General features: G+C 52.6%; 1 protein-coding gene across 2 annotated transcripts; it reads right to left on the bottom strand.

Moving 5' to 3' along the window:
* Positions 1-1,412: 1,412 nt before the first annotated feature.
* On the bottom strand, positions 1,413-23,101 carry ARHGAP25 (Rho GTPase activating protein 25). Of its 2 annotated transcripts, none has more exons than XM_027701578.1 (11): positions 22,611-23,101; positions 17,773-17,966; positions 15,137-15,224; positions 14,597-14,716; positions 12,169-12,376; positions 9,165-9,297; positions 6,484-6,557; positions 5,794-5,915; positions 4,763-4,956; positions 3,691-4,265; positions 1,413-3,122 (listed from the first exon to the last, which is right to left on the bottom strand). In XM_027701578.1, the coding sequence occupies exons 2-11, from the start codon at positions 17,947-17,949 to the stop codon at positions 2,912-2,914; spliced, it is 1,902 nt and encodes a 633-aa protein (XP_027557379.1). In that variant the 5' UTR covers positions 17,950-17,966; positions 22,611-23,101; the 3' UTR covers positions 1,413-2,911. The 2 variants fall into 2 exon arrangements, with proteins under 2 accessions (XP_027557379.1, XP_027557378.1); XM_027701577.1 differs by having other exon boundaries at positions 22,765-23,101.
* Positions 23,102-23,627: the final 526 nt, after the last annotated feature.

Genomic DNA, 23,627 nt, shown 5'->3' with positions numbered 1-23,627 from the left:
AAAAGCTCACTTTTAAAACAAAAGGAACTCCCTCCTTATTCACAGCCCCCAGCTCACAAGGTGCCCGTGTCACTCTCCGAGGCTGTTCCTCCCTCCAGGCACTGAGGAATTTCCAGCCCACCCGACCTCCATTGCAAAGTCTATCTTTTAAAGATGACCTCTATAAACACTCCAAATGTTAATGGGTGGAATATCTTCAAAGAAGTCACTCTGATCTTCAGAAACAGCCACGAGGTTGTTTGGCCTCTCTGCAGCGGAAGTGGTGGAATGCACAGTTTATACTAAAATAACGTGCACTTGTCCTAATCATGGAGGTCTCTGAGCCTCAGCCAAGCCTTTGCACGTCATTACAATCTGCTGTGAAGGAATTATTTGCCTCTTCACACTTTTGATCTCTGCAGAAAGGAGCGTGTGGCATTTCCAGCCCAGATGTTCATAGTTTCTCCTACACCCGAGGGAGAAGTTTCTCCCTGGTGACTCCTGAGCCTCATGCTCAGATTCGTGATGAGTCTCTTGCAAAGGTAAAAAATTAAATTAAACACTGAAGCAGCTCTGTCAAGGTCATCTGAAAACACAGAAAAGACTAGTGAAGGGGAGCAGCTGCTCTGAAAAGGTGGCAGACACTTCAGAAACCCCTTGATTTGAGTGTCAGGAGGTTGTGGGTCCCATGGGGGGACTTTGACTTGCAGCACCAGTGGTGTCAGTGGTGGAGGAAAGAGACTTTAGGAGGCAACTCAGGATGCTGTGGGGTGTGGGACATGCAGGTGGTGGGGAAGGGGAGGGTTGGAGAGCTCATCTTGGAAGGTGGTTGAGCCTGGTGGAGGCCACTCTGCCCTCCTTGGGGCCCTTCTCCACGACGCCCATCCCTCTGAAAAGCTGTGGAGCTCTGCACCAGCACAGCCAGGCCTGCTGCTCCAATGCTGGGGGCTACTGAGATCCTCACTGAGATTTCACATCACCAGGACTGGGATTTGAAAAATTTTAATCAGATTTGAAACCTTATACTCAAGTTTGAAACCTTTGGAGCTCAGATTTGATCCCTGGAAGAGCAGAGGACCTTGGCTGTGGATCCTTGGGAAGGCACTGGGATTTTGCACATTTTGCCCTCACAGGCCTCCAGAAGGTTCAATTCCATGGTGTGAAGGTTTGTGTAGCCTCTGGGGATCCCATGGAAAGGAAGGACACCTGGAGTCAGCATCTATAGGTCCAATGAGTTATTTATGGGTTGGATTTTTAAATGCAGCTCGACTTTCACAAACCTCTCCTTCACCAGTACTTTATACCCACAGCTGAGCAAAGGTGGGTTCAATGCACCAAACTGAATCTAAGTCTGAGACTGAATCTGGGCTCAGTTTTAGGGCTAAACAAGACCACCCCATCCCACCCCCAGCAAGGCTGAGAGCAGAAAGTGCTTTATAGCCAATATTGACTTTTATTCTCCAACAATGTTTTCCCACTCCCATATCCCTTTGTTTCACACAGTTTCCTCTGTGTCCCTTCCTCTCAACAGTTCTTTTTCCTCCCCAGGCTCTGTCAGACATCTCTGCAGCCTGTCTTGAACATAATTTTGCCTCATCAAAGCCAAGGCCTCAGTAGCATGAATCCAGTGTTTTGGGATTCACCTCCCTGTGCCTGGCACAGACACACGTGGTTGGTCCTGCTTCAAAACTCCTGCAAGTCTCCATGGGTTTTTTCTTTTCCATCCCCACGAAGGCTCTGTGCTGAGCTGAGTCTGGGTGTTGCTCTTTCCCCTTCTCAACATAAACGAGGAGTGAAAGGTTTTCTTCAGTCCTGCTATTTTTCTTTCCTCCCCCAAAAAGCTTTGGCAGCACCATGGTACTGCTGGAACCACGACTTGCTGGCAGGGGTGGGAACAAGCAGACAAGGTCATAAATAGTCACATTGGGATTTTTGGGTCCAGTTTGTCTTTATGCTGGTGGCAGCAGGTGCTGTGGAGAGCCCCAACATCATGGTTGGGGTGCAAACCCAGCTTTCCACCAGCTGGCTGAGGAAATCCTGTTCTGTGCTGTAGAAACAATGAGAAACCAAAGCAGGGGCAGCAAATAAATCCAGATCTGTCATTCCTTGAAAACTGCCCATCAGGGAAATTGTATCAGCCCCATTTTCTGTGCTGGGAAAGTTGCTGATGGACTCCCTCTGCACAAAGATCTCTGAGTAGGGGTGTGTGAAAGTGCTCTCCAAAGCTTTGTCAGCTCTGCTGGATTTCTGTGCATGTGGGAACAGCAACTTCAAATACCTGAACAGCCTCTGAACTGAAGAGGTTTCTGTGATTTTCTGGGATTTTCCAGCTGGAGCCTTGGTGTTGATGATCACAGCAGGTGATTCTGCAGGAGATCTCTGATTGACCTGAGGAGCTCTTTGGGCTTGTCCTGCTCTATAAGAGCAATAACCAGCTGTGGGATCAACATGAACACCTCAGCTGAGGTGCTGAAGCATTTGCAGCCTACCAGGCAATGGGCTGTGCCATCCTGGACCTTGGGGCTCCTCTGTCTCCCTGGATCCAGGATTCATGGATGTTTTGCCCCAGCAAGGCACCAGGGGGCTGGAGGAGGGATTTCTTTCTGTAAAGGCAAAACGTGTCCCTCACCCAAACTCCCGCGTGCGAGACATTCTGACTGAGCAGCAGAAGTATTGGCCTGTTCTCCAGGAAACTTGAGCAGCTGAAAGAGGAGTTGAGACAAACACACCAAAAAAAGCTAAAGGATATTTTTGAAAGTTCCATTTTCAGAGCATTAACCAGCCTCTAAACTCTGGACTCCTCCCTCCAAATGGGCCCGTGGTTGGTAGCAGGACACTGGACGATACAAGTCCCTGGCCCTGAACCTGCTTGGAAATTCCTGTGGATTTGTGCAGCTGCATTTTGTGCCTGTGCAAAGCTGGGTGTCTCCTCCTAGTTGGTTTTGGCATCAGTTTGGCCTGTGGGTTTACTTAATTTTTTTATCTCCTCCTCAAGCTTTTTGTTTTTCCTCTCCACTTCCTCCCGCGAGCGCTCCACGTTCATCAACTTCAGCTCCAGTTCCTCAGACTTCTTCTTCTCCTTCTCAATGTCCTGGTTCAGCCTCACCACTTTGGCCCAGACTTCGTAGTTTTCCTTCTGGAGACTGCAAAGAAAAATGGAGCATGAAAGGATTGGATCAGAAAAGTGCTGGAAAACCATCATTTGGCTCTTAAGGAGTCTGACCTCTGTGTCATTAAGGATTAAAACAAGCCAAAGGTCCTGCCTTGATTCCCTCAATGGCCACATAAAATGATGCAATAAGTCAATATGTGTATTGATCCTGTGATAATAGAGATAATATAATAACTATATGATGGTTACAACTAACAGTGTCATAATGCTACTACTGAACTCTGGAGAGCATGATGATAATAACAGGAATTATGACAGTTTGATTATGGCAGGAGCATTGCAGTGCCACACAATGATGTGATAAGAAATATAAAGTATTAATATTGGGGTAATTTAACATTAGCAACTATGCCATGACAGTACAGCACACACAGTACATTGATTTTTAGAGAGCCTACTAAATACTGTATTTTAGCATTAATCATTACTCTTGCATACTGTATAATATTATTGGTACATAAATCTGTGCAATATTTGCTGTCACCACCCGAGCTGCAGATTTCCTGCTCCCCAGAAAGCAGCTCCCTGCAGGGAGTTACCTCTTGATTTGTTCCTCGTAGTCATTTTTCTGTGTCTCCATCTCTTTTTCCAGCCTAAGGACCATGTGTTGCAGGAACTCCCTGCTCTCCTGATCAGGCTTGGGCACCTCAGCGGCGGGACTGGCTGGTTCCTTTGGCTCGTGGCTGGGGCTGGGGCAGGGCAGGAATTCCCTGTCGGAGATGCTGCCGGAGGGGCTGGGGCTGGAGCCGCTGCCGTCCCCGCTCTCCGGCGGGGAGGGGGGAATGTTGTCGCAGGTCGCAGCCCGGTGGAGGTCGAGCAGCTTAAAAAGATCGTGAGACAACGTTCTCTTGTGTCCATCGGGGACCACGGAGCGGGAGCTGCTCCCGGGGGAGCTTTTCCAAAAGTCACTGGCAAAGACATCCCTTTTCTCCGGGCTGCCTTTGTCCCCCGGAGCAGCCGCTGCCAGGAAGGACTTCCTGTTAGGTAAAGTCTGAGTTCTTTTCCTTGGCTGCATTTTCCACATTCCCGGGGTATCTTTGGGCTCCTTATCTTCCCTGGGGGTACTTGAGCTCGCAGCTGCTCCAGGGGCACCGCTGGAATTCGGGTCATCCCTCTGGAAAGCAGAGCATGGCATTAGGAGAGGCTGGCCCTGCCCTGGCAGCAGACAGGTTGTAGCCACTGCTGGCACTGCAAGGTTTCCAAAAGGCACATTTGAACACAGCCACAGTTTCCCATTAAAATTATTTTAGACTGGACCCTGTTTCCCATTAAAAAGAACTTTTTTGCAGAGATTTCTTCTGAGAAAAGCCTTTAATCCTCAGTGTTTTGCCTTCACCAGCCTGAACTGAAAAGGTTTTGTCTGTTCAGCTGTTTAGATGAAAAGCATTGGGAATTTTCATTTTTCTCAGAACAGTAGATTTTCCACAGGAAAGTGGAAAGTTTACCTACATCCTTTTCCTGATGTAAATATTCCAGAGCTGACAGATACAGCTCTTCCCCCTTTTAACAGCAAGTGCTTTTAGTGGCTCACTGACCTGTCAGAGCCCGTAATAACTACTCACACATTTAATAAACATGGGTGTGATTGTTTCCCTGGGGATCTGTCCTTACCATTCGCCTCTGGATCATGGCCCTGGGCACAGCAGGGTCCTCTGCAGCCCCCCAGCCCACGGAGCTGCGAGGGACAGGGGCTTTCTTGTCATTTTTGGGGGCAGGTGGGGAGAGTGGCACATCCTTGGACAGGGGGAAGAGGTTTTCGTGGTCACTGATCATCACAGTCATCACCTTCTGCACCCGGGGAGTGCCTGGAGGGATGAGAGATTGTCAGGGACAAACCCAACACAAAGGGATTCCTTCACCCACACTGGGATGTTCTGGTTGGCCTTTCGGTGTCTGAAACGGAGCTGCAGGTGAAGACAAGGAGCAGGATCATAAAGACAAATAAAGGGAGGGATTTTTATATCGCCTTTTATTTTATATCAACCTATTAATATATTTATTGGTATAATTATAAATATACCATATTTATAATATCTTATTATGTAATTATAAATATTAATATTTAGACATTATTTATATATATATATTAATAGCAGGAGTAGGATATGGAGCAACCAAGCTGTGAGTCTGCTCAGCTGCACCAGGCTACAACAGCCAAGCCCAGGTTTGAGGTGTATGAATATCTGGATAATTTGCATGTGAAGTCTGTAGAATAAAGCAGCCTTTGGCCTTATAACTTTTCTTTTATCATCTCTGTTACATCTGTCCCTGCCCACGGGGTTACAGTTTGGCTCAGCTAAACACTAATTTCTCTGAGTTTCCTTTGTTTCTCTTAGAAGAATTTGACACCTTCCTGCTCTAAGCAACAGAAATGACCTCACCAAATTCCTGAATTGTTTGAGCTCTCTGGAGAGAACAAACAGTGCAACTCCAAACAGGTTTTTGCCACCATCAACACCTTTATACAGCCACTTACACATGGCTTTACTCTGCTCTGCTGTTCTTTCTGTGCCCAGGCCCGTTTCTGGCTGATATCCATTGGTCCATCCATAGAAAAATTGCAGTTTCAAGACTGTGGATGCACCTGAGTATTCCAGCATGCCAGGTGCTCCTACACCAATTATCCCAGGAGTCCCTTTTACCTCTCATAATAGTTGCAGGATCCTCTATCTTAGGTCTGATGAGGTTCACTCCGATCACTGTTGCCAGGTTATCCACACTCATCTTGTTGACACTGGAGTTCAACTGTATTTCGTGTAGAAACCTGCCAGAATTCAGAGGTAATATTTCCCATCAGAGGAGGAAGGCTGCAAAAAGCCTTACACACCCATTGGTATAAATCCTGATTTTATCTGATCCTCCAGCTCTTCCTCTCAGTCACAAGGACAGAAACAGCTCACCTTAGAACAGAGAACTGGAGCTGGGTCTTACTGGTATCAGAATAAAACTCACCATGTGACGAGCTGCTCACCTCCAAAACAAACCAAAAAGGAAGGGAAACCCCCAATAAACCTCAGAATAAACCCACCCAGGCTGGGTGAAACCCAGAGGTTTTGGTGCACCAGGTTTTGTCCAGGAAAACTACACCTGATTTTAATTCTCAGGGATTTGTAAGTGAGTTTTAGGGTAGTGATTTATGCTCAAACACTGTCGAGGTGTTTATCCCTGGCTGAAATTCTCCCTCTGCAGAAGTCAGGATCTGGTGACTCAATGGGAACCAAACCATGGCTTTAGAAGACTCTGCCTGGAGGAGGCAGCTTTGGCCTTTGGGGTGACAATTCTGCTCCCCAAGACCAAATCTGAGCTGTCCATACCTCGTGCACAGCACTGACCTGCAGATGTAGCTGAGGAGGTTGTAGTTGTCTCGGGGAAGGAGGGACAGTTGCTTCAGGAGCTCCTGATGGCCCTAAAGACAAGTAAAGAAACAGCTCTAGAAAGATTCACAGATATACACGGACTCAAGAACAGCTCTTGGTCACTCCATCCACCCTTGTATGCTCCTGCCTCCTGGTGATTCCCAGTCCCCACCCCTGGGAGTGTTCAAAAAACACGTGGATGTGGCACGTGAGGACGTGGTTTAGTGGTGAACGTGGTGGTGCTGGTTGATGGTTGGACTCGATGATATTACAAGTCTTTTCCAACCTTAACAACTCCATGATATTATGGTTCTCTTGTCATTTGCTCTGCTTGGAAGTCACATTTCTCCATCAGACCAAGCATGGACATGGAGAAGTTCCATAGGGAGCACAGCAAGGAGAGGCAGCCCCTGGCCACGGCAGCGAAGGAAGGAGCAGGGTCCCTCCAGCCCAGCACAGGTGCCATGAGCAGTTTGGACAGGGCTGATCTCCTCATCAACTGCCTCATCTCCTCGAGTTTCTTGTGTATGAACATTTGGGACATTGTTGACCCCAAAGATCCCAAAGTGGAACAATCTACGAGAAACGTTTGCCCTGGAAATCCCTGAGAACTGCAGTTCCCAGAGCTCCCAGCTGAGGAGATCTGTGCTATTGGTCTGTGTGTTTTCATGTCATTTGGGGTATTTCCCTGTACTGGGTTTCTTTGGCCAGGTTTTGGTAGCGGGGGGGCTACAGGAGTGGCTTCTCTTAGAAGCTGCTGGAAGCTTCCCCTGCCTGGTGGAGCCAATTCCAGCTGCTCCAGGAGCCAATTCCAGCTGTTCCAGGACAGGCTGCCTGCCACTGGCCAAGGCTGAGCCCATCAGGAATGACAGCAACACCTCTGGGATAACATATGGAAGAACAGAAAGGTATTGAGCAGAAAGAATTCCAGCCAGGGAAGAGCAGAGGGAGAACGTGGGAACAAGGATGCAGCCCCCGAGGGCAGTGCAGGAGGAGGGGCAGGAGGAGCTCCAGGAGCCAGAGCTGAGGTTCCCCTGCAGCCCCTGGGGAAGGGCCCGGGGGGGGCAGCTGTGCCCCTGTGCCCATGGGGGACCATCGGGGTGCAGAGACCCCCCTGCAGCCCATGGGGGAGCCCAGGCTGGAGCAGGGGGGGATCTGAAGGAGGCCGTGACCCCGTGGGAGGCCCCAGATGGAGCAGGGTCCTGGCAGGGACCTGCAGCCCGTGCAGAGGAGCCCAGGCTGGAGCAGGTTTGTCCCAGGTGGGACTTTGGCCCCTGTGGGGGACCCATGGTGGAGCAGCTCATTCCTGAAGGACTGACCCCAGGGAGGAGTGACCCACGGGACAGAGCTTGGGAAGAGCTGTTGCCCATGGATGGACTGACCCTGGAGAGCTCCATCCAGGACTGTCCCATGGGATGGACTGACCCTGGAGAGCTCCATCCAGGACTGTCTCCCATGGGATGGACTCACCCTGGAGAGATCCATCCAGGACTGTCTCCCATGGGATGGACTCACCCTGGAGAGATCCATCCAGGACTGTCTCCCATGGGATGGACTCACCCTGGAGAGCTCCATCCAGGACTGTCTCCCATGGGATGGACCCCACGGCAGCAGGGGAAGGACTCCAACTCCTCTCCCTGAGCAGCAGCAGAAACAACAACTGCCCGTGACCCCCATTCCCATCTCCTGCACTGCTGGGGGAGGAGGTTGAGTTTCGAAGGAAGGAGGGGTGGGGGGAAGGTGTTTTTAGGATTGTTTTGCTTCTCTCTTTTGCTCTGATCCTGTTTGTAATAAATTCAATTAATATCCCCACTCAGGGTCTGTTTTGGCCGTGATGGTGATCAGTCAGTGACCTCTCCCAGCTCTCATCTCAACTCCTGAGTCCTTCACTGTTGGTTTTTCTCTCTCCTCTGTCCAGTTGCAGAGGCAGAATGAGAGAGTGGCTGTAGTGAGTACCTGGCATCTGGCCAGGGTCAACCCACTACGTTCCCCATCCCTGGAAGTGTCCAAGGCCAGGTTGGACAGGGCTTAGAGCAACCTGGTCTAGTGGAAGGTGGCCCTGCCCATGGCAGGGGGTTGGAACTCCACAGCCTTTAAGGTCCTTCCAACCCAAACCATTCTACAATTCCATGATTCAGGGTTTGGGAACAGCAGCCAGGAGTGACTTTTTTTGCTATAGGAACTCAACTTTTCCATCAAAATATATAGCTCCCATCTGTTTCTCACTTTCCCCTCTCCCAAATCCCCACCTCCTTCCTTGGTCTCCCCCAGAGCCCCCACCAGCTCCACGCTCAGCTGGGGCAGGTGGAGCTGCAGGAGGTTGGGTTTCCTTTTCTCCCCGTTTCCACACTTGCTGTTTGCTGCAAGGGCTCCACAGAGAGAGGTGCTGAGCAGCTCTCAGATCTCCTCCAGAAATTTAAGCTTTAAAATTCATAAACCCATGTTGTCAAGTCGAGAAACTCCACTGGGTTTGGGAGAGTTTTTCTTTCTCATACTTTTTCTTTTTGGTTTTCTTCTCCCAAAGATTCCAAAGCTCAGTAATTACACAGCTGATAAAGCCCAGCTAAACATGCACCAGCACCTCCACCTCACAAAGTCCTGGGTATGAAACACAGCTGGTTTTGAGGCCAGAAGGAGGAAAACAAAAGCATCTCTACCTTTGTCTCATCAGCATCCAGTGCCTGCCCACAGAGCAGGAAATCCTCGTACTGCGTCCAGGGCACGACGGGCTCCGGCAGCTCCCGCAGGTACAGCTTGAACAGGGAGGCCACAGTGTGAACATCCGTGTCCCTGCAAGGTGCAAAGGGTTCCTCAGGTGAAACTCAGCCCCAGAAGGTCCCAGCAGGGGAGCAAACCCTGCCCGTGGCTCCGTTTGAGCTGCGTGCACAGATGTGGACACAGGGAGATGTAAATGGGGAGGGCACAGCAAGCTGGGGGGATCCACAGGGCACCCCAAGTTGGGGAGATCCACAGGGCACCCCAAGCTGGGGGGATCCACAGGGCACCCCAAGCCAGGGAATGGCCCCAGCTGGCAGGAGAGTAAAGGCTTGGTGGAGGTTTTCACTACCATGGGTCTGGTAGGTCCCAGTGTCTGAGCTGGGATAGCCAGAAATTCAGTAAAAGGGCTCCTGTTCTCTCCCAAGGCCGAGTTCTGAGCAGGCACAGTCACTGCCTCAGCTCTCCCCAGCTGCCCTTCCCTGCCCTTGGGCCCTGGCACACAGTCCCTTCCCTTGGCTGCTCCACCACGACTTTGGGCAAAGCAGGAGCCAAGGCAGCAGCAGCTGCCCCTGGCACGACACAGGCTCCTCTCCTGGTCAGATACTGTTGTCTCCATCTCTCCCCTTCACACTGTGAACCTAAAATCAGTTTTCTTCACCCACTGGACAGCTCTGGACGTTATTTAATGAATGGGAGCTGAATATCTGCAGTTCTACACTGGCTCTTGTTGCTGCAGTCAAGTGATAAAAAAACCAAGAAAAAGTGAGCAAAACCCTCATCCCACCTCCCCACTCCTTCAAGCAAAGCCATCCCAGCCCACACTGGGCTCTGGAGGGTTTGTGTGCCCATCCTGGTGCTCCATGTTTGGCCACAGTCCCCACTGTGGGGCTCCAGACCCTGTCTCAGACCAGCAGCAGTTACTGGGGCTGTTCTGCTGGGACAAATGTTTGCAGCTTTGCAGCCCCTGGAGTTGACATTATGTCAAAAGGACACTGTCAAGATCAGAAGCCTCTAATCTGACCCACCTTGAAGTCACTAAACTGTTCTAAACTTGGAGCAAAAATCCCCCAGGTCAGTTATTTTTAGGATTGGTTTGGGGTCTCAAATATCATTATTTTTAACAAATGCACATACACATGAAGGGATTTTTTCAGAGCTATATTTTTGTAGGGCCTACCAATATACACGATTAGTCATCCTGGGTGCCTGGACTGCAACAGCAGTTTTCTAACACTCCTCACTCAATCCTGGGTGAGTGTGCCCATGAAAACCCAAACAGGTGGCACAGAAGGCTGAGCCAACACCTTGCTGCACTCAGGTCACTCTAAACCCTGTTATTTGCTTTCCTCCTCATTGGGAAAATGTTTTGGTTGAGGTGCCAGGGGGTTGCAGTCCTCCTGGGACCACTACGGGATGTCATTCCCAGCCCTGTGGGATGGGGGGACATCCCAGGGTGCTGGGAAGGGGCTGAGCTCCCTGGCCAGGCCCTGCTGCAAAAGTTCTGCTAAAATTGGAAAAAGGCTTCACCTTCCCATGGCCCCCCACAGGTTCCAACAGGAACAGGCTCAGTGCCCAGGAAGTGAGAAACATTCAGCTGCAAAGCCACTGGTGGGATGTTTTCCCTCCCCAGCTTTGACTTGCAGGAGGATTTAGGTGAAGGTGCTGGGATTTCTCCTAACAAAACTGGATTAAAGCAGGAGAAGTTTTATGGTAGGGACAGGTGAACAGACAGAGGAGGCCCCTGCACACCACTCAGACAAGGTGTTTTGCACAAAAATCCAGGGAAGCTCCTGGGTTTGGGGCTCCCCTCCTACGAACATCCCAGGTCTTGCTGGCAGCTCTCAGAGCTCAGGTGTTGCCACAGGGAGCAGCTCCCAAATTCTGCCCTGGTGGGGTATCCCCATGGCCAGTGTCACCCTCACACACAGCAGCAGCCTGGGCACTCCTTGTCTCGGGTCTGGTGGGCAGGACAAGGCAGGAGCTGAGCCCAAACCCTCACTTTTGGTGCTGTGCAAAGGCAGGACCCACTTTTCCATTATTCCAGGTCCGGGATCATGGGTTTCACCAGCACAAACTGCCAGGTGAGACCCCAGCACACGTGAACAGGACAGGCTGGGAACTGAGGGATGGAATTCCTTATGGAATTGAGGCCAAATCCAAGGGGCTCAGGTGGGGTACGTGGGAAACTCCCTTGGAGACAGGGAGGCACCTGAGGGGCAGCTGCATCCCTTTGGGATCCCTTTGGGAAAGGAAGCACCAGGGCTTTACCCTCCTCCTCTCACTTTGCACAGGCCATGGCAGAGGTAGCAGTTGCAAATGTCTCTCTCCAAAGCCTCTCCAAGACCCATGAGCAGGGACAGGCAGCTCTCCCAGATTCGGGGAATTCTCCATTTCCTCTCAGCCCCGCAGAGGAAGAGGGTCAGGGGGGCCTGACCTGCCTTGCAGCAGCAAAAATCTCTCACATCTCTGTGTGGTGTTGTAGGGAAAAGCAGCAGGAGGAAAATATCATGGCTGTGGGCTGGCAGGGAGAGGAATAACTTCTACTGTGCATCAGGGTGTTCTCTGAACTCATTTGGGATCCTCTCCTTGCTCTGCTTTCTCTAAACCCTCAGCTGATGGGCAGTGCAGGCTCTTCCCTTTGCTCCTTCCTTGGCTGCTCCTGCAAATCCTAATTGCTGCCCTGTGCAGGGCTGAGGATTGGACTCCATGATCCTTGTGGGTCCCTCCCAGCTCAGCACATCCTGTGATTCTGTAAATGCTTTCCTTTATTTCCATGAATCCCATCTCAGCAGCCCCTGACTCTGCCTGCGCCTCCCTTCGTGGTTTCTGCTGAATCCTGTCTCCTGGTCAAGCCCTTCTGGAGGGTCCAGGTTCCCTGCAGGGGGGTCAGACTGGCTGTTTTCCCCGGGATTTGGGAGCAGGAGCGGGGGAAGGCAGCGTTACCTGTCGAAGGACGGCCTCTCCCCGGCGTCGAAGGCGTCCCGGAGCTGTTTGACCAGGTTGTCCTGGCCGGGCAGGCGGAAAATCCCCTCCTCGCTCAGCCCGTGCTCCCGGATGAACTCAGCACATTTCTGCACCAGGATGGGCACCTGGGGCTGCCCAAACTTCTGCTCGTAGGCCATGGTCTCTGCCAGGCGCTGCCCAAACACCGCTGGGGAGAGGACACATGGTCAGAGGGGCCCAAAGCTCAGCCAAAGGCTCATCAGAGGAGCCCCAAAGCTCAGCACCCACCCAAGGGGCTCCCTGCAAGTGCTCCAGCAGCACCTGCTGCTCTGACAGCACAGGACACAAAGAGCCTGCACACTTTTTAAACCTACACTCAAAGTTTCTGGAAAAGTCTTTTCTGAGACAAAGTTCCACAGAAAGCAGAACTTTTTTCCCAAAGAAACGACAGCGAAACAAAACCTTGCTCCTCCTCCAAATAATTCACAGTTCTTGAAACTACTAAAGCCAGGCAGTGAGCCTTGGTTTTTACCTGCCTGTAAGCAGGGTCCTGATACAGAAGGAGACAGGAGCAGGGCACAGGGAGGGAAGGCAAGGTACAAAAAGCACAGAAATAAGAATGGATCCTTGAAGGGATTTGGAGCTGGAATTCTCATTGATCTAGTTGCTCTTTTTCCCTCTTCCCCTCCAGAAACTCCCCTGTGCAAAGGAACAGCAGAGTTCCACAGAGGGTGGTACCTTTCCTCTGGAGAAATGGCTTTTTCCTCCTGAATTCCCAGCAAAGGGAGCACTGGGTGGTGGGAAGGCAGCAGCCTTCATCCCAGCTCTTCCTCCTCGGAGCCTGGGCCATGAGCAGACAGATCCCAACTCCAAGTGGCTCTGGGATATTAATGGCACATGGTCCTCTGGTCCTCTATCACATTTGTGCCCCAGCAGTGCCCTGATGTGTTCACTTTGTGCTCTGAAGGCTGAAACAATTCCTGTGCATCCTCCAGCCCAGGAAAATGCAGGTAAACACCCTCATCTGGAACCACAAGGCCTGTCAGCACCTGCCTGGTCATGAGGGTTTTTGACTTATCACTCGCTTACACTTTTAAATAAAGAATATAAACCTGACACTGTGCACAGGAAAAGCAAATAGCTTCTTTTTTTTTTTCCTCTGCTTTGGTAGCTGATAATGATTTGGTTATTTGACTGCAGGCTGGCAGATTTGTTAATCTGGGGACACCACCCCAATGTCAGAGGGTCACAACCAGCCCTGCAAAACCCTCTAAGATTCTGGAGATGCTTTTGCTTTTCTTCACACTCTGCAGCTTCTCTGCTTCTTGGTGAGCAACAAGCTCACAGTGAGCTGGGTCACAGGGCTGCCAAAACCTCCCCTGCACAGTGGGTTGCTCTAAAACCTCGTGTTGCCTCAGCTCACACTGAAGCCAAAAGCCTGAAGTGTGAGTTTTGGGGTCTGTTAACCTGGGTATTCACATAAAATGCAGCTCCACAGTCCCTGACTTCTCTGCTGTCCTCAGAGGTGTCTGTGCTACTATAAATTACATTTTCTGTCGTATAAAGTCACTTCATCTCTCTGGAAAGAACCAACAGCCTCCTAAATTCAAGTAGGGATCAGATGTGGAGTCGTTATTAAGTATCAGAGCCAGCTGGGGCAATGCCCTGAAAATTTCTGGCTCACAATCCTCAGTGCACTGGGTGGTGCTGCCCTGGGGGAGGCACAGCCTGGTTCAGTTTAGAGGTAGAAAATCCTTATAGGAAAAGTCTGGAGAGTTCATCTTGATGGAAAAAGTGGATGGAGTGACCTTTGCTGCTTCTTTTGCTGTTTCATCTGTGGTGTCAAATTTGCAGCGTGATCCTTTCTGATCCATCCATGCTTTATAATTCCCTGACTGCAATTTCATAATGGAATAACTGCATGGCTGGGGGTCTGGAAGAGGATCTGGGGACTGGAAGAGAAGACCTGGGGCTGAAGGGATCATGCCTGACTGTGTGGCCAAGGCAGGCTGGAGAGAAAATGGGGGCAGAAAGGTTGGGGTGAGCAAGAAAAGCTGGAAGAAAAGCAAAGCAAAGTGAGGAAATTGGCTGGTGAAAGGCAAGATTTTTCAACGCTCCTGAATGGGAGCAGTTTTCAAGAACAACTTTTTCAGGGTCAGTAAACCAATAAGGAAGTTGGCAGAAGAAGATGAAACCAGCCCAGAAATGTTCATTCATGCTCAGCTGCCTTTTCCTCAGCACTGCCTGTGTTTGCAGCAGCCCCAGCACCAGGGTCTGCTCCAGGTTTTGAGGGCATCACAAGTGACACATCTCCCTTTTCCAGCGTCAAGGATCTGTGAGCCCAGCTTTGAAATCCTCACCCAGAAGTGCTTCAGAGCACAGGACAGCAGGACATCACCCCTCCCAGAGCTGCCCTGTCCCCCTTTACCTCCTGAGGCCGAGCCCAGCACGCGCCGGATGGATTTGACCCACTCCTCCATCTCACTCTGGGAGCTGGCCATGAGCACACAGGGGTCCTGCCCTGCCCGGGGCTGGTCTCCAGCCACCCCTGCAAAAAATAACATTTATGCATCATTTATGGAGGGCACTGGAGGAGAAGGGACCCACTCTTGCTGCTTTCTTTGCCAAATGCCTCTGGCTCCAGATTTCCCCGTTAACGTCTCCCTGGCTGCGAAGGAAGCAGAGCTCTGACACTTCACTTGAGGAAGGTCTGCAAGAGGGGAACAGAAACTGCTGCAGTTTGCAGCTTGGCAAGGCTCCTTCTCACCATGGGACATGGGCACTGACACAGGGCCCTGCTCCAGCCCTGAATATTGAAAGTGAGATATTTATTTTCACAGGAAACAGCACTGTGGGGACCTTGGAAAAAAGTGGGAGCAAAAGGACTGGGAAGAAGACTTGCCCAAATGATTTTGGGTGAACAGTCCAGCCCAAAAGAGTGCAACAAAGAGGAGTGAGGCTTCCTCACCTGGGATGATTTCAAAGATGAATTTCCCTCCTTCCTCTGGGTTGCTGGCCACCTCCTTGATGGTGCTTCCCTGCAGGGACAGGCAGCCCTAGGACAGAGCAGAGCAGCAGCTGAAAATACCTGTGTGCCAGCCCTGTGAGGCCACTCAAACGTGTAGCAGCACTGAGGGTGGAATTCCTGCTTTCAAACAGGTTGCAGGAGCTATATTTCATATATTTGATTGATAGATAGGTAGACAGATAGATATAGATAGATAGACAGAGATACACTAGAATGGCTTTTCAAACAATAAGAGCCACTGCTTAAATGCCAGATTTTCCAATGAGGTGATTCTCAGAATGAAAAAACTGCTTCTTTTGCTCTTTCTTTTTTTTTTCTCCATTCTCATGCTTTTTTAGCCCCTGTTGGGAGTGGAAGGAGAGAGAACAAAGGAGAAGGGACTTGGCAAAACCACAGAGGATCCTCTTTCTGCTGTGACAGAGCAGGAAAACTGTTCCTTTAACACAGCGTCACTTAAACCCAAAAACCAACCCAAAGTTGGCAGGAGAGGAGTAGAGGAAAAGAAGAAAAGGGATGGGAAATCAAAAATTAAAGTGGAAATCAGCCATTCTGTTGGACCTTCTCTCCCCTGGCTGTGGAGGCTGGTGGAGGGGCTGGGCTGAGTCAGCCCCAGAGGCCTCCTGGGGCAGGAAATGAGGCTGTGCCCCAGAAATGAAGTTTCTCAGTGATTTCAGACTCCAAGAGCCTGAACTGCAGCTGGATCCATCAGAACCTTTGATGGATCCATCGGTACCTTTGATGGATCCATCAGTATCACTGATGGGATCAAAGGGGCTCAGACTGCCCCAGGGTGGTGCTGCAGGGTCACAGCCAGAGCTGCCAAAAGTGCCATGAAGAGCCATCAGCTTCTCCCAGTACTTTCTGTTCCCACATCCCATTCACAGGGGAGGAGGCTCTTCCTCCCCATCACCCTCAAATGGGGCAAAGCCTGAAATGGGACCTGAATCCCCCCTGTGCTTCCACCCCAAGGATCCACTGATCACCTTCCCCTTAGGAATGTTTTCTATCTTTTGCTCCTGGTGACACTTCCTCCAGAAAACTGCTTTTCTGGCAAAGGGCAGGACTTTTCCCTGGAATTTCTCCAAAGGAGGAAAGGGTGGTGGACGCTCAAAGAGCAAGTTACAATGTGGATAAAACGAATGAAACACTAAAAAGTTATCCATATAAATTTGGGAAACCACCTGATTTCTTCCAGGCAGGTGTACTGTGATGCATTCCCTGAGGAATGGTTTATATGGGGTGGATAGAGGGTTGTTAGAGCCCTGAGGGGCTGAGGGTAGGATGGTGCTCTCAGGGGTCCAAGGGTGGGATGGTGTTGCCAGAGGGGGCTGCAGACTTTGGGCACTAGTGCAGACATTCAAATCCTGCCCAAGTGAATGATCACACTCCAGTTGTGTGCAACGGAGCAGGTGCTTGTTGTGCTCTCCTGAGGACCCCAAAAAGCACCAGAACTGCTCTGAATCCAAGTGCTCAGCAGGTTTGCAGCCCTGTCCCTCAGAGGAAAAGGCACTGGAGGTTTCTGGCCATGCAGGGGGGCCCAGGGAAGCACCTGCACCACTGAGGATGGGGCTGGGATGGGATACAAGCCCACAGGCCAGAGAGACAGGAATTTCCTTCCCTTCCAGCTGCCTCTCCTGTGGCAGGAGGTCCCACGGAAGCAGCTGCCCTGGGCTGGCCCCTGCCCAGCCCTCAGCCCTGAGCTCTGGCCTGGGCTGATCCTCACACCCAGGCTATGCTGGAAGTCCTGTGGTTTTTCCTACAAGCATCATCCTGTCAGGTGCCTTTCCCATCAAGAGCAGGGCTGGAACCTCTCCCAAAGATCCCATCCCCTTGTGCACCCAGTGCTGCACCTGCTGCCAGGGATATGGTGGGGAACTGAGCTCTTCTCAGCTTCCTTCTCCTTTCTTGGGAAAGGATAACAGCTTTGCAGTTGCTGACTGGTTTGTTTTTTCCCAGCACCCCAATTCTTGGGCACAGGGGGATCCAGGTCCCTGCAGGGCTTGCAGGCATCCAAAGAATTTCACAGAATAGATGAAGTTCCTGCTCAGGATCTTTCATCTCTCTTACTGCTCAGAGGCAGAAAACTTCTTTAATACCCAACTCTAGATCCATCCCAAACCATATCACAGAATCATAGAATCATGGGATGGTTTGGGTTGGAAGGGACCTTAAAGCTCACCTCATTCTACCCCCTGCCATGGGCAGGGACACCTTCCACTAGCCCAGGTTGCTCCAAGCCCCGTCCAACCTGGCCTTGGACACTTCCAGGGATGGGGCAGCCACAGCTTCTCTGGGCAACCTGTGCCAGGACCTCCCCACCCTCCCAGGGAAGACTTTTTTCCTAATATCTAATCTAAATCTACCCTCTGTCAGTTTGAAGCCATTCCCCCTTGTCCTGTCACTTCAAACCCTTGTAAATAGTCCTTCTTTCAGGCTCCCTTCAGGCACTGGAAGGCCACAATTAGGTCACCCTGAAGCTTCTCTTCTCCAGGCTGAACAACCCCAATTCCCTCAGCCTGAATTTCCCAACACAGGGGGAGTTTGAGAACCAGCAAAGCCCAGTGGCCTCGTCCTACCTGTGGTTTGGCATCATCCTCATCCTTGTAGTAGTAGAGCTGCTGGCCCTTGAGCACGAAGTACCTCTGCTGCCAGTTCTTGACGATGGAGCGCTGCTTCTTGAGCCAGCCCAGCTTCAGGGGCCGCTCCAGGGCGCTGGGGGACCCCGGGCGGGCGCCCGCGGGGTCCCCGCTCATCACACTCCTGGATCGGGCTGCCAGGGACACAGAGGGCTGGGATGGGACAGGGGGGAGTGCTGGGGAGTGCTGGGGAGTGCTGGAGAGTGGGGAGGACACGGGGGACACCAGGGACGAGCCACCAGCAGGGAGAGCAGAGCGGCTCTCGGCCCCGCAGCCTCACCAAGCAAACTGGCTCGAGTGCTCAGAGGAAGTGGCTGCACTATCTGTCAGGCTGTGCTTCCTTTTTCCTGCGTGGGAGTAATTGTCTTGCAAGTGAGAAGAAAATCATTAGCTTTTTTTTGGTGGGTTTTTTGTTTGGGTTGTTTGTTTTTTTTTAAATGGGAGTGTGTGTTTTTTCCTACCCGCCCCAGCGGAGTGACCCGGCCTGGCTGGGAAAAACTGCCTGGAAGTTGCTCTGGGAGAACCTGATGTTCCCAGTGGGGAAGATCTCAACACTGTGGGACTGGAAAGTCTCCAAGGAGGGCAAAAGTGCCCGTGTGGATTTACCACTGGGCAGAGCAGTGTTCCTGTCTCTTGTTTGCACAGATGAGCCCCACTGGTGCCAGGGACCCTGTGCCATCTCTCAATGCCTCTGTGACAGCAAATGCCTTGGGAGGGATCATTTCCAGAAGGGATTTTTGCCTCTGGACCAGGTGCTGCAGCCCCCCAGTGCCAACCCAGCTGGGCAGAGCCAACATTTATGGCTGCAGGGCAAAAAACATTTCCTGACTCCAGGGGAATTGGGCTTCCCTGGCCTTCTGCCCATGGTGATCTCCTGAGGTTTTGCATCTCCCCTGCTAAAACAGGGCTGGTGGCACCTGGCTGGGTCCTCCAGCTGAGGACTGTGCAGGATTTGGGCCTCAGAGCCCCGCAGTGGTTCCTGGCAGAGGGGATTTGGGCACAGCCAGAGCTGTGAGGGAAGGGGTGTGACACTGTGGGATGGGGGAATCTCTGCCCCCACACACCCTCTTCTCCCCACGTTGGCCAGTGGAGCAGAGAACTGCAAGAGCTGCATTAGATATGAGCACCCAGGAATCCTGGCCTGGGCCTGAGTGCAAAGGAGAACCTGTAAAAAGGTGCAAATTCAAAATATCTGTCATTGCCTTGTGATGCTGGGGACAGGGGACACCTGAGCAGGTGGCACATGGCACAGACAGCCCCAGGGAGCACCAGCCTGAGAACACTTGGCCCCCAGGGCCGAGCAGGGCAGGTGCTTCAGGGGGTGCTGCAGTTCCAGTGTGTCCCCACTTTCCCTTCCAAAATCCCCCAGAGCAAGAAACCCCCTGTGTTTTCCCTTCACCCTGGGTAGGGCACCCTGAGCTCACCCCCCACTACAAACCTGTCACAGGATTGCAGATCACTTCCCCAAAAATCCCAAAAAGGGTTGTGAATGCCAAAATCAGCCTTCAAAGTGCCACAAGGATGCTGCACATTCGGTGTGGTCCTGCAGAGGATGAGGTTGGAAGCAGGGACCTTCCAAAGGGAATTGCCAGCCAGCTCCCCGGAAAAATGCTGGTACTGGGGATTACCCTGATGAAAAACCCAGTGGGGTTTCCAAAGTGGTCCTCCAGCTCTAGCACCTTCTCTGCTCCTTGCCAAAACATCTGCATTACTCAGATCTCCTGAATATTAGTGATTCCCAGCAAAGTGCTCAGGAGCAGCGTCGCTCCCCTCCATAAATCACATCCCTTCATGTCCTGTGGCTGCTGCCGACTCCTGGGGACGAAGGATTTTTGGGGAATGATCCTCAGGGCCCTGCTTGCCTCCTGTGGGGGCTTATTCCAAAGTGAGCCTGTTCAACTCAGAGGATCCTTAACTCACACCCACTCACACGGGTAGAAATCAGGGATCTGCTCCATCCACCTCCATGTCCAGCTTTCCCCAAAGAGCTCAGCCCAGCAGTGCTGATACTCGAGTAGCACAAGGCTTGGAAGGAGAAATTTTGGGATTTTTAGGAAAAATGCAATGGTTTTCTACCCTTTATGGGAGGTATCAACCTCCCTCTAAGCCCATCAGGGTCTGCAGATGGAAAGGAAGCACCCAGTGGGTGCTGCTGCCTGGGGGTCCTTCCTGCTCTCAGCCTTGAGCTTTAATTGTCCATCCTTGCTGGAAACCAGGTTTATCCTCTCCCTCCTTGAAGCCTTTCTCAGGTCCATCAGGACTGTGGGTTCAGAGGGGTCCCCTGGGGTCCCTTTTCCTTAGAATCAGCCCTTCCAGGCTCAAGGTGCAGCTGGAGGCCTGGCCTTATCCCCAGCTTAGCTGTGTCTGTGCCCATCCATGTGGCCCCGTGTGAACATGGGGCTGTATTTTCCCTCTGCACGAGGCAGCTCTGCCTGAACTTTGGGCCCATTTAAGGCCAGAAGAGCAGTTTTGCTATTTTTATCTCCTCCCTAGAGGTGTCACTGCCCAGCCCCACCTCAGGGCTCAAGCGGGGGCGTGAGGAGGGCCCTGCTCTGGGCCTTGGCCTTGCACAAAATGAGGCTTTTCTGCCCAGTGGAAACTTCTCTGCACTCACAGAACCAGAACCACCAAGGTTGGGGCTCCTTCCTCACCACTTTTATACATCTCTGCCTTTTGTGGCTGGTGAGACACCCACCTCAGGTGTGATGTCCAGTTAAGCTGTGATGCTCAGCTCAGGTGTGATGAACAGCTTAGGTGGTGATTCCCAGCTCAAGATTTTAGGTGGGGTGGGCACAAAGCTTTTTCCCAGGCTCTCCTCCCCCTGCCAAGCCCTGCACCCTCAGCTCTGCTCTCCTCTGTGCTCTCACAGGGCAGGAAGGAGCCACCAAGAGCAAATGTGGTGCCCCCAAAGCGTTTCCTGTGGCAACCACCTCTAAGGTTGAATATTTCCTCCAAAACATCCTCACTCTTCCTCCAGCCCTGGGACTGGCCACAGCAGGGTGTCCTTGTCCTGCTGCCCACCCCCCAGAAAGAGGAGCCCTGTCAGAGGGCACTTCCAGGAGGAATGGCAGAAGTTGCCACCTTGGTGCCCACATGGACATTTGGCTCCTGCTCCAAACCCTGCCCTGGGTAAGAGCCCTCCCTGCCCTCCTGTTGCTCCTGCCCTGCAGGAGGGACAGTGGGGACTTGGAATAAAAACCAGTGAAAGGGCCACAGGAGGTTTCACAATGAAATCCCAATTGACATAAAGAGCTTTGCAGTTTCCTCAGCACAAGGAAGGAGCTGGTGCCCTGTCCTAGGGCTTCCAAAAGCTGCCTGTGCCGCTGCCAGGGCTGGGGATGAGGAGGGGACAGTGTCCTCAAGCCAGGAGGAGCCAGTGAGAGCAGTGACAGCTCATTTGCAATTATTGCAAATATTTGCAAATATGACTTTACATTTCCACAAGTAAAGTCACAGCACCCCTGGAGATACACACAGACACCCTCATCCAGCAGCTCACAGCAGCTAGAGGCTGCAAAAAGCACCAGGAATTTCATCACAAGCAGATTTTCTTGGAAAAAAAATAAATTCCTGGTACCAACACAAGTTCAAGCTTCTGTCCCATCTCCACCCTTCACTCCCCAGCAGGCTTGGTGTCCCCTGGCCTTTTTTTCTGAGCTGCTGATTGACTTTACCCATTTCTCCACAGCCTCTGGGCAAAAAAGTATGAATTCTCCTGGGAATGGGCAATGCAGGAGTCCAGGATGCTTCGGTGATAACTGTGTGGGGATTTCTTTGTCCTCCTTGAGTTTCTGGGCCACCTGAGGTCTCATCCTGCCCATCACTGGGTGTCTCCAGCCCAGCCAGAGCTGCGCCCCTTCATCTGGGGCTCTGTGCAAAGGGAAGGGTTTGGCCACTCCCAGAAAAGTGGGCAGAAATCCAAATGACCTTGCAGGAAAATCCAGGCAGGTCAGCCTTGGAATCTGTCTCAGTGGGGAGGAGGCAGAGCCTGGCAGAGACCAGCTGGGTCCAACCTCTGTACAGGGAGAAATCCAGTGTGTGCCTGGGCCGAGTTTGGCACCAGTGCCAGGAGCACGGAGGGCCTTGGCCTCAGTGTGTGCACAAGGCTGGGCTCCTGCACCCCTTCCTTGACCAACCCATCCTCACCCCGAACCCCCTCTCTGGCTGCTTGACCCCAGAACAGGCCCTGCCGCGATACATCGGCCTCAGAGCCCACACAGCGATCCCACACTCCTTCCCAAAGGCGTTCCCAAGTGGTTCCCATGCTGGAGATGGTGGATGAGAGCCCTGCAAAGCCTGGGCAGAGGCAGGAGGTGGGTCAGGAAATCCCAGTGTGAGGCTGTTCCATGGCCATGGGAGTCAGAGGATGAAGCTGTTCCATGGCCATGGAGTCAGAGGGTGAGGCTGTTCCGTGGCCATGGGAGTCAGAGGGTGAGGCTGTTCCGTGGCCATGGGACTCAGAGGGCTCCTCGCCCCGTGAGAGGGAAGCGGTGATGCCGGAGTGGGCGCAGAGCCCTGAGCCAGGGCGAGATTGTTTCGTGCAGCCGGTGCTGTCCCGCTGCCCCTCGGTCTGCTCTGGTCCCCCTGCAAGGCTTGGCCAGCAGAACGAGCCCCTGTGCTTTAAACCCCCTGAGCCTGGATTCTGGAGGGGCAGCAGCCCCACGTTCTCAGGTCCCCCTGTCCTTCCCTCCCCCCGAGCCGCAGCCCCGGCCCTGTTCCCGCAAGGGCCCTCGGGGACAACTTTGCAAATCACTTCTTGCAAATCATTTGCAAATCACCTGCGAACCATCCACTGTCTCAGAAGCAGCAGCTGAGGGCCGGGTCCCCCCTCCAAGGCCGCGGCTGAAATCGCAGCCGGGCTTGGCCACAGCACCCCCCAGCCCCTGACTGTCCCTGCCCGCTGACCCCGACACGATCAAACACCGAAGGTACCTATTTTTGCAGCGTCCATTTTCAGGTTGAAATCCCAGTTCCGTGGCAGCTTGAGGGACATTTTGGACCAGGAAGGGCTCTTTTTTTTTCCAAGGTGGCCTTGCTCAGGAGATGGGCTGAGGCGCAGCTCCGGTGGGCCCGTGGGGATCCTGCGCCGGGGGTTGATCCCCCCACGAAGAGCAACAGCTCGGCAGGGCTCGATTTGCCAACGAACTTCCTCCTCCCTCCGACAGCGGCCGAGAACAACCCCATAAAAGTACCTTCCTGCCCCGCTTCCCCGCACGGCTCTGCCCCGGCTGCCCCGACGCCGCTCGGGCGATGCCCGGCGCGGTCCCTTCTCGGCCCCGTGTCCTGAGGGCTCTGGGGGCACGGCCCGGGGCCTGCCCAGGACGCGCTGCCCGGGGCTCCCCGCGCTCTGCTCGGAGCATTTGAGGAAGTGGGTCCTGCCGGGGCCGTTGGGGCAGCGGGAGCCGCTCGCCGAGGACACGGCCCAGCCCGGAGTTTCGGGAAATGTTTTGCTCGGCAGCAAAGCGGACCCGGCTGTGGCTCAGGTGGCCACGGCTGTGGGACGATGTGCCTGTCCCGGTGCATCCCCCTGTGCACACCACGCTGTCCTTTGATTTTTCTTTTGAGTCCCCACAGCTGATTTAGGGTTTTGCACCCGCGTTGTGACAGCAGTGTGAGCCAGATGGGGATGAAATGAGGCAGCTCTTGGAGGAAGGGCTGTGGGGATCGAGCAGTGAGGGCCAGGGCCTCACAGAACTATGGAATGGTTTGGGTTGGGAGGGACCTCAAAGCTCATCCAGTGCCACCCCCTGCCATGGGCAGGGACACCTTCCACCAGCCCAGGTTGCTCCAAGCCC

Source organism: Neopelma chrysocephalum, unplaced genomic scaffold (genome assembly GCF_003984885.1).
Source record: "Neopelma chrysocephalum unplaced genomic scaffold, ASM398488v2 Primary Assembly neopelma1_163, whole genome shotgun sequence".
Taxonomy (NCBI): domain Eukaryota; kingdom Metazoa; phylum Chordata; class Aves; order Passeriformes; family Pipridae; genus Neopelma; species Neopelma chrysocephalum.
Note: the sequence above shows the minus strand (reverse complement) of the source record. Positions and strands in the feature narration are given on the sequence as shown.

Bases quoted from the DNA above. Each gene is read 5' to 3' on its own strand.
- ARHGAP25 (XM_027701577.1), bottom strand. From the start codon at position 22,825: ATGTCCCTCAAGCTGCCACGGAACTGGGATTTCAACCTGAAAATGGAC. The intron at 15,225-17,772 runs GTAGGACGAGGC...GCTCTGTCCTAG, and splicing joins AGGATGATGCCAAACCACAG to GGCTGCCTGTCCCTGCAGGG. The intron at 9,298-12,168 runs GTAACGCTGCCT...TGCACCTTGCAG, and splicing joins GAGAGGCCGTCCTTCGACAG to GGACACGGATGTTCACACTG.